This window comes from Lynx canadensis, chromosome D4 (genome assembly GCF_007474595.2).
Source record: "Lynx canadensis isolate LIC74 chromosome D4, mLynCan4.pri.v2, whole genome shotgun sequence".
NCBI lineage: Eukaryota > Metazoa > Chordata > Mammalia > Carnivora > Felidae > Lynx > Lynx canadensis.
The window spans coordinates 91,929,161-91,938,965 of record NC_044315.2 but is presented as its reverse complement, the minus strand read 5'-3'; the positions used below and the strand labels follow the sequence as shown (position 1 = coordinate 91,938,965).

Below are 9,805 nucleotides of genomic sequence, written 5' to 3'. Positions count from 1 at the left end.
AGGGTGGAGCCGCTCGAAGGGCCAACACAGGTGCTCGCGCCCAGCCCGTGGGCCGCTCCACAGCGAGGGGGCGGGCTTGGTGGCGGCGGGCCCGGCCCGGGTCTGCACTCGCCTGCTCGAGGCCTCGGACACACCACGGACCCTGCGCCTCGGGCTTCTGTCTGTAGAAGGGAGTGATCGTCCTTTAATGCAGACTTGTTTTACGAATTAGATGAAGCGATGATCATACGGCTTCTGGCACACAGGAAGGTCAAGGGTTGAGGATCTTCCTGTGGGCTGCCGTTACTGACAGGGCTTGATTCAGGGACCCGGCTGGAGGGACGGCCAGCAGGCCTGGACGGAGCCGGCCCCCACTGGCCTTGGCTTCCTACACGGGTCTGCTCAGAGCTCGAGGGCACAGGACAGAAGCGGTGACAACCAGGGTCCAGGAGGAGACAGGTGTTGTGAGGGGGACACGGGCAGAGTCCCTCTGTGGCTGGGTGAGGAGGAAAGGGGGACGGGGGGGGGACACATGTTGGCTGTAGGGTCCCGCGGACGCAGACTGGCCATGACCGTGGGGGAGCAGGAGCGGGGCAGGAAGTCCTTTTCTTTCCAGCACGGTGGTTTGTGCTCCGTAGAAACCTAGTAAGTGGGCTCCCAGCAGCCCTCGGCAAGATGCTCCCCAAATCCCTCTGAGGGGAGACATTTCTCCCGGATGCTCAGAGCCGGGGGGGGGGCATGGGGGTCTCTCCGCAGGCGGGAGATGCGGCAGGGCAGGGGCTGGCAGGGGGCAGGGGGCGGGCGCGGCACGCGGTCAGACGCAAGCACAGCAGAGGGTGGGGCAGTTCAGCTTGGCGGGGGGCCCGGAGCTTCCGGCCTTCTTGTTGACCTTGGGCAGCAGGAGGACGAAGGACATGGCCAGCGCGCAGTGGTAGAAACTGTGCACGTAGGTGTAATCCCAATCCTGCAGGGGTGGGGGGTGGGGGGTCAGTCTGGGGCCCCAGGCCCCCCTCCCCGACGCTCTGGGCGCCTGCTTGCACGCCGGCCTGCCTGGCTCCCCAGGGCATCTGCCGGTCACCTCCCCGCCCCCACTCAGGAATGTGGCCAAGTGGCCTCCTCCAAGGAGCCTCCTCTCAGTGTCCGGCCCAGGCCATCTTTCCTGACATCAAACCCCACTCGCTAGGCCTTTGACAAGGAGTCTGGGGCTCCTCCCTGCCCCCCTCCCTCCTCCCTCCTCCCTCCTCCCTGCGGGTGCTGGCCCCCGCCCCAGGCCCCATCTGGGCTGCGCGCCTCGCCTCGCCTCGCCTCAGGTGCGCGCAGGCAGCGATCGCCTCCCCCCCCCCCCCCCCCCCCCCCCCGGTGCTGGGGACCAAGCAGGCTGTGGCGGGAGGGAGGGAGGCTCCCCTCTGCCCACCCGGAGGGACGGAAAAGCAGGAACGTGAGGCCACCCCGAGGAGGCTCAGGCCTTGTACCTCAAAGAAGAATCGTAACATGAGGGCCAGCGCCCCGAAACAGAGGCCGGGGCCTATCTGCTGGGTGTAGACGCTCTTGTCGGGGTACAGACACTTCTTCTCCTTCATGAGCTGCAGCTGTGGGGAGAGTGGCCGGTGATGCGGGGGACGCCGCCCTGGGCTGCCCGGAGAGCTCGCCCTGGGCATGAGCACCTTGGCTACACTCGGGCAGGGGCTGGGGCGCAGGGAGACGCCCCACATGCCCAGCCTCGCGGCTGTAGGACCCAAGGGAGCCCCCAGCCTGGACGGCCGAGCTGGGAACCGTGGGCCCAGTACCCCCCCATGGGGACCCCACCCCTGCCTGCCTCTTGGGGATGTAACAAGGCCACCCTTTCACATGCACCTCCCCCAGCCGGAGGGGACCCCCCAGGGCACCAGTCACAGCAAGGGGGTGTTGGAGCACTGGCCCTGCCCGCCAGTATGGCCGGTGGGGGCGCCCGTGTGGTGCTCCGAAAGTCCCTTTGGTTGCTTTCACCGGTGTCCCATCGCAGTATTTATGAGACAGCCTGACCCGCGCGTTACATCTGTGGTTTCACAGGCCCTGATGTTAGCGGAAGGCTCAAGTGGGCATTTGAATTCGGGTTCACATGCACTGAAATCATGCAGTAAATGTAGGGCCACACCCTGAAATCTCGAACCCTTGGGCGTTCCGAAGTGTTTCAGAGAGCGGGGTGTTTAGGCCTGTGGCAAGCCTACACACACACACTGTGAATGATGGAGGCCCCCGGGGGCTGGGGAAGCGCCCCCCTTCCCCCCCACCAGCCCACCAGGTGGAGTGCACAGCACAGAGACCCCGAGTAGCCTTGGGCTGGGGCAGGGCAACTTTGGCCGCCAAAGCCCGGTTTTCAGGTTTCTGTAATTTACCATCGCCGATGAGGAATCAGGAACTGCACGGCACAGATAGGGCTTGGGTGCGGCTGGGGGCGTCCTGGGTGTGGGTGGCCACGGCCGTGGCTGCCCCAGGTTGTGCCCTAGCCTGGCCTGACCAGCCCTGCACCCCCCCGCACCCGGCTCGGCTTCCTCTCCCCGAGGGTTGCTGTTCCCAACTCTGGCTCGAGGAGGGACGAGCCTCCGGGAGAAAAATCCACCGTCATTCCAGGAAACAACTGCCCTTGAAAATCCAAAATAAACTCCACGCTAAATGGTCTGCAAAACACAATTGGAGCCCCAGATGTAGGGAGCCGGGCAGACCTCCTGGTTCCTGTGGCTGGACCCACAGCCCCCAAGGCCGTGGAAGTCCCCGTGAGGATTCTCAGGGACACTAGGGAGTGACTTCTATTCTGGCGGATTACAACGCAGCCCAGATTCAGACCTGCCAAGATCTGCGAGGCGGGGGGAGTGGGGGAGGCGGGGAACGACAGCCCTCCAGGGCAGACCAAGGAGCCTATCCTACTTCCTGCCAGGAGTGAGCGCATTATCGAGGGCTCTGTGTTTATGCATTCCAGCCTGTTCATTAATGTGGTCCTTCCCTGGGTCCAGACACCAACATGCCTCCCCTCCTCCGAGGCAGCTCCGAGGGGCCTCCTGGGTCAGGCCCAGGCCAGCAGTGCGTCCCTGAGCCCCAGTGAGAAAGAGGCTCCTTCCCTTCCCTTGCTTGAAAAGTCGAGGCCCAGCCGCGCTCGGTGCTGCTGTGACTTCTTGCTGGTGGCTGACCTCTCTGAGCCCTACTTCCTTCATTAACCGCCTGGCCAAACAAACCCTCTGCTCCCTGGCTGCGGGAGGAGCCCGGGGCGCGTGGGGAAGGCTCGCCACCAGAACTTTATGTTCTCTCCCGCAGCTGTAAAATGGGTTGGTGGGCACTTTCTGCAACCAGTTGTCCAGCCGGACCCCTCTTCCCAGAGAACTGCCTTCCTGCTTGCTCCCCAGGTGGCCCGGCAGACCATCCTCTGAAGTCCTGCCATCTTGGCTTAATTTTAGGGCCTTGAGTGGGTGTGTGGCCTGGGCTGGGTCGGACCGGACCTCCCGCCAGCACTTGGAGCTGGGACCCCGAGGTTCCAGGAGGAGCTCCAGAGGGGCTAAAATGGGGCAGAGGTACGTCCCCCTGGGGCCTGAGCTGCCGCACGGCTGGAGAGTGAGCCGGCCTCAGGCCTGCGGCAGTCCAGACCTGTGTTCTGGCCCGGCAAGGTTCAGCTCCTTCCCTTCTGGGGCCCCAGGCAATGGCCCTGGGTCCATCCTGCCGAAGGCTCCTCGTCAGCCTGGGGGGTGTGAGTGAGTTTCAGGCCTCACCGCCGCGGGGGCCTCGGTACAACAGAGGATTAGGGGAGGCCTGGCAGCCGTGTGTAAGGGCCTACTGGGCGCCATACCCCCCAGGGGTGGGCAGCAGAGGGCTCTCGGTGTCAGAAACTGCAACTCGAGCTTCCTCAACGCTTACGGGGAGATCCCTCTTCCTGTCGACTGCATACCACAGCCTCCTTCCTCACTAGAACCAAACTCTAGGCTCACCCCCTCCAGGAAGTCTTCCCAGATTAGCCCAGGCCATTTCCGATGGGTTTTGCATCTTTAAAGGAGTCGCTGTCTGCAATACTATTAACAGCAATACTCCTAACGACTCCTATTTGTTGAGCAAGTGAGACGCCAGCTAGTACTTTTAAGTGCATTGTCTCAGTTCATCTCGGAACCCAGCCCACGAGGTAAGGAAGAGACTGTTCCTGTAATGATCGCTTCACAGACCTGGAAACTGAGGCAGGGAGTGACGTCACTTGGGTTTTAGGCCCAGAGCCGGTGAGTGCGGGTGACACAAACCGCGCCTGTGGGGCAGGGGTGCCTGGTGCTCACCGTCTCTGTGCTTTAGGTGAGACGGGCGGTAATCGGAGAGCCCGGGGCGGAGGGGTGAGGGGGGCGGGGGGGGGGGCAGGCCCAGGCAGTACGCACCCACTTGGTGGCGATGACGAGGACAGCCACGCCGATGGGGCCCGAGTACACGCCATAGCCCCAGCGGTCGTGGTAGATCCGGACCGCGATGGTCAGGACGCCAAACATCACAAAGGTCGACCTCTTGGGTTCGTCGAAGTCGGCCAGCGCTGGAGGGCGGGGAGAGGAACCAGCAGAGGTGAGCGGCCCCCTGACCGCCCCCCCCCCCCCGGCCACTGCTCCCCCAGAGGCATCCCTCAGGGCTCCCAGTGCTGGGCGTCCTCCGCCAGAGACAGCCCACGGCCCAGCCCGGTCACTCCGAGGTCTGAGTTGTTCCAGCGGGTTTGAAGGGAAAGACGTGGACGGAGCAGCCCGGGCGGCACGCGCCCGCCCCTGGGGACCCCTGGGACGGAGACAAGGACACCCAGCTAAGAGACAGGAAAGATCTGGGTCCTTCACGGGCACGTAGCAGGGAGCCCCGAGCGACGGGGTCCACGTGCCCTGACTCACGTTGCCGCGAGACGGCGCTAAGTGAGAACAAAGTCGCGGAACGACTTGCGTCCAGGGATTCCATCCTCGTACCGACCCGGGCTGACAGCGACGTGCGTCAAGGCTTGCGCGAGCCTCAAGAAACGTCTTGGGGGCCAACCCTGACCTGGGGACAGCGGTCTCCCGGGGGAGAGAGCGGAAGCCCTTCCGCCGGCCCTCGGCACGGCTCTAGAATGCGTGTGTTGCAACAAGCCTTTACCGAGTGTGTACGTTAGAGGTTTCGAGAATGGGAATCCGGGCGTGAAAGGACTGCGCGTTCCTAGACCAGACTGTGCTTGGACCCCGGGAGCGGGGGAGGAGACGCTCCAGATGAGGACTGGGCAGCAGGATCGCTGGGGTCGGGTTTCTCGGGGGGCCCGGCCCGCGGACGGCGGGGAGACTGGGCTTCGGGGTGCGGCCACTCACCCATCAGTGAGACCCACATGCTCAGCGCTGTCCCGTAGACGCTGAAGTACTCCAGGACGTCGTGGCGCATGAAGCAGAGGACCGACAGGCCGGGCCCGTTGCAGGCGTGGTGGAACTGCCGGAACACGCGGGGCGGTTGGGGGCTGGGAGGGACAGCGCACGGGTGGGGGAGGGCAGGAGGGGCGGGGGGTGCGGGGACCGGGGCCGGGGCTGGGCCCCAGCCACACCCACACTCCGAGCTGAGCCAGACCACTCGCCAGCTCGGGCAAGTCCTTTCACGGCCCCGTGCCTCAGTTTCCCCACCTGAAAAATGGGGGCGCTGCCGACTGCTCCCCTCATGGGGTCTCGCGGGGATTCGAGGAAACAATCCGTGTCGGGGTCCGCAGCCTGGGACGCGCTGAGGGCTCAGACGCGTCTCTTACTTTCTGTGACGCGAGTAGACAGAGGCCGGGCGACGCTCCGCTGAGGCCCAAAGACGCGCCCTGCACGTTCCTTCAACAGCCGGGGTTACCGCCAGTGGGTGCAGGTGTGCGTTCCCCGCGGCCGTGGACGTGAGGCCAGGGCCTACTCTTGGGATGCCAGGCGGCTCCTGGGGGGCCTGAGGGGCCTCCTGCTGTACGGTTGACCCCTGTCGTGACTGGGCTACCCCGCAGAGGAAGCCCTCAGCCCCGAGTGGGCACCAGAACCCCCGGGGGGGCTTGTGAATCCTCGGATCGCTGAGCCCACCCTGAGTCGTTAACTCGGCAGGTCTGGCGGGAGGTCGGAGATGTGCATTTTTAAGAGTTTTTCAGGCCGAAGCCAGCCACCAGTGGGGAACACGCTTCGAGAACCACCGCAGGGACCCCTGCGCTGCAGACGGCACGGTCGGTTTGCCCGGCCGCTCCCACACTCGTACGGTCGTCTCCTCGACACCTTATTTAATAGCAATTTTTTCTAACCTATTATTTTTTTATTACTTTTTTTTAATGTTTATTTTTTGAGAGAGAGAGACAGAGCACAAGCAAGGGAGGGGCAGAGAGAGAGAGAGAGAGAGGGAGACACACAGAATCCAAAACAGACTTCAGGTTCCGAGCTGTCCGCACAGAGCCCGACGCGGGGCTCGAAGTCACGGACCGCGAGATCGTGACCTGAGCGGAAATCGGACGCTTAACCGACTGAGCCCCCCAGACACCCCTACTGGCAATTTTTAAAGCCAAATGCCTCTGTGGAGTATTCTCAGAGCTGTCAACTGACTTCTTCCCAAAAACGGCTCTTTCCTTTTGCATATATGCATTTCATCATTTTAAGGAATATCAAATTATGTGACGTAATTATTTTGACAAGTTCCACGGGCGTAAACGAGCCCGGAAACCGGCACAACCGTCTCTTGGTGAGCCCAGCTCAGCGGGCGGGAGGAGGTGTGCAGGAGAGCAGTCCACGTCCGGAGGCCCCAGGGATGTTACAGGGGGAGCAGGAGCCCAGGGTCACCCGGTGAGTCAAGCAAGTTGGGGTGGATTTAGAGCTCATATCGGTTACAATCACGGGTGTCTTAAAGCTAAGGTGCCCCCGGGAGGTGTTAATAGAGGTATAGTGCCCAGAACAAAGGAGGTGACAGAGTCCTGCTTCTCTCTGTCCGGGCCAGACCCACCTAGAAGACTGTGTTGAACTTTGGAGTCTGCACCCTTTGAAGTGACACAGGCAAAGAGGATAGAGAAGAACAACTAGGGAGTGGACATAACTGTTTGGGGAAAGGGAAGCTTCAGGTGAGGCCTGATCAAGGTGCTCAGAACTCTGTGGAACAGAGTGGGGAGAAGGACACTTGCTCCACGTGGCTCTGGCAGGCAGAGCGAGGCCTTACAAGTGACATGGATATTCTCCTGCTACTTCTAGAACTCCATCCCTCCCCCCGCCCCCCAGCCCCATCATCTGCTGTCTCTGCACCCACACCTCTCCTTCGTAGCACAGATCACCGTGTAGAATTACGGACTTAACTGCTAAGAGATTCTTGGAGTGTCTGTGCCCTGCCCCCATCAAGAGCAGGAATACTGTCTCATCCCGGCCGTGTGAACGCAGGGTCAGGGAGGCAGGGTTTAGAGCTGTTTGAAGGAGAGCTGACCCGAGATGGGGCGGGGGGGGCTCTCCCGCCAGGCCCTTGGTTCATTTCTGTTGGGCAGGTGGGGACGGTGAGATTCCGAGCAGTGCTACCTGCCAAGGAGGCAGGGCAGAGCGGGGATAGGCGCCCGTGAGGCCTGCCTCCGTCCTCCAATGCAGGGGCAGATTGGGGGCCCGGAGGGTGCTGGTGGGGGTGGGGTACAGCTGGGGACCTGGTGGGAGACCGCACAGCCTCCAGAGGCCGACCTCACGGATCCCTGTTTTGTGAGCCCGGCCACTGGCTGCCTGCTTGGGGCCCCCTCTGTCGGTCCGCGGGGTGGGCCAGGCGACCCCCCGTGACAACTGGCCCAGGAGGGTCCTGGGTGCAACGCAGAAGAAGCCACATGGGAGGCAGGGGCTGCAGTGGTGTTGCCTGGGGCTCTGGGAGAGAGGGGTTGAGTGTGGCTTTGAGGTTGGAGGACATTTGTCACAGGAGGCAGCTGCCTCTGCCATTCTGGGCGGGCCAGGGCGGGCCGCTGAGGTCAGCCCGGAGGCAGCTGGGGGCCAGCCCAGCCCCAGCAGGGAGGGGTGGCCTGGCCGTGTCTGTGGGTTCCTGGGTGGGGTCTGACCTGGGCCTGGGGACAAGACCCCTGGCTCCCCTCCCCGGCCCTAAGCCCCCTGTACCTGCAGAGAAGTCCCGCGTCCGCCCCGTGCCTGGGCTTCCCACCTGCCAAACCGACTTCCTGGAGCCCTCCCAAGCAGGGGTCCCTTGTGGGGCCAATGAAATGGCATCGGACAAAATGCCTTGACTGAGCCAGGAGCTCCAAGGTACATCTGGTGCTCACAGTGACACGGGACTCAGCCTCTGTCGGACTTGGTTTCTCCATCCGTCAAATGGGCCCGTCACAATCCCAGGCTCACGGGGAGCCGAGAAGACCACAGAAGACGCTGTGTGCAGAGCCCCTGGCACGCCCCCCAGCCTGGATGCTGGCTCCCGGCGGGGGTCTCTCCCGCCCAGAGGTGGAGACAAGCCCCAGGCAGCCCCTGGCCCCAGGTCCCTGCTGCCTAAGGGGGCGCCCGCCCAAGTGCACACACAGGTGCAGGCACGTCTGCGGACACAGGCGTGTGGTCACACACCTACTGCCCACGGCTGCCCCCGGGACCCCGAGGCCCTGCTGCTGGGGAGCCAGGCCGGCGGCAAAAGGCATCGTGCGATTTGTCACGTCCGGGGGGACGCTCGCCCCCGCGGTGCGTGCTTCTCGCGGGGAGCTGGGCTTCAGTGAAGGGTGAGTCTGAGGGGAGCCGATGAGGAGGACGGTCAGAGCCAGGGAGGGGGGCCAGCCGTGATCGTGGGGGGCTCAGAGGGACATGGCGGCAGGGAGGTGAGACACAGACGGGGGCGGGCAGGTGGACAGAAGGATCACCGATTGGGTAGGTAGGGGGCAATGATTGATTAGATAGGGATGTACATGGGTAGGAGTATAGGCAGACAGACAGACAGAAACTAGAGGGACAGATCGAGCCAAAGAGACACGTGGAGGGGCAGGGGGGCAAAGCCAGACAGGGAGAGACAAGGAGGTTTGGGAAGAGGGCAAGTTCTATGGAGACAGAGCTCCAGAAATCAAGAGAGACCCAGACGCAGACAGAGTGAAAGAAAAAAAGGCAGATGTGGAGAAAAGCAACAGGACAAAGGCAGAGGGAAAGAGCCCCATGGGGAGGGGAGGGGGGGAGAGACAGTGCTAAAAGGCAGCCGTCCAGGCTTATAAATGGAGAAAGAAGGACTCAGAGAGAGACAGACGTAGGCCCCAAGAAGGAGAGACAAGCAGACGTGAGCAGGCCCTCCTGAACAGGGGCCAGCTACAGGATTCCAGAATCCTGGAATCAGACTCACCCAGGCCCTACGCGTTCCCTAAACCCCACTACCCCCTTCCCGGGGCCCGGGGCGGCCCCTCCGCCCCGGCTCAGCTGCCCCGCGCTCGTAGGTGGGACAAGGGGGGGGGGGGCCTGGGGTGGCCTGCCAGCGGTGAGAGAAGGGGCACCCCGGAGGGGCTCGTCCTGGACCCACCGAATCTCGCCCATTTTACGCACACCGACCCCAGAGTGACTTCCCGGCACAGACGGGGAACCTGAGGTCCAGGGAGGAGGAGGGGGGCCCCCACCCCTTTCTCCTGGTCTTCGGGCTCTTTCTTTCACCTCCAAATCACTTCTCCTCATCACCGATACAGGCACGTGGTGGAAAGATGGCCCCTCTCCTCCGCCGTGGGGAGGGTGCCCCGTGTGGGTCCTCCCGCGGGGCCCGGACTTACCGCCACGAAAAACATGGTGAACAGGTAGACCATGGCCTCCATGTGGAAGCGGCGCTTGGCAGCGATGCTGACCGTGGGGAGGAAAGCCAGGCTGCTGAGGGTGGGGAGGAGCAGCTTTGCCACGAGCGTCCCCAT

At 63.2% G+C, this 9,805-nt stretch overlaps 1 protein-coding gene across 1 annotated transcript; it reads right to left on the bottom strand.

Moving 5' to 3' along the window:
- Positions 1 to 793: 793 nt before the first annotated feature.
- MYMK (myomaker, myoblast fusion factor) lies at positions 794 to 9,805 on the bottom strand. Its single transcript, XM_030306539.1, has 5 exons — positions 9,671 to 9,805; positions 5,295 to 5,409; positions 4,362 to 4,510; positions 1,452 to 1,568; positions 794 to 943 (listed from the first exon to the last, which is right to left on the bottom strand). The coding sequence occupies exons 1-5, from the start codon at positions 9,803 to 9,805 to the stop codon at positions 794 to 796; spliced, it is 666 nt and encodes a 221-aa protein (XP_030162399.1).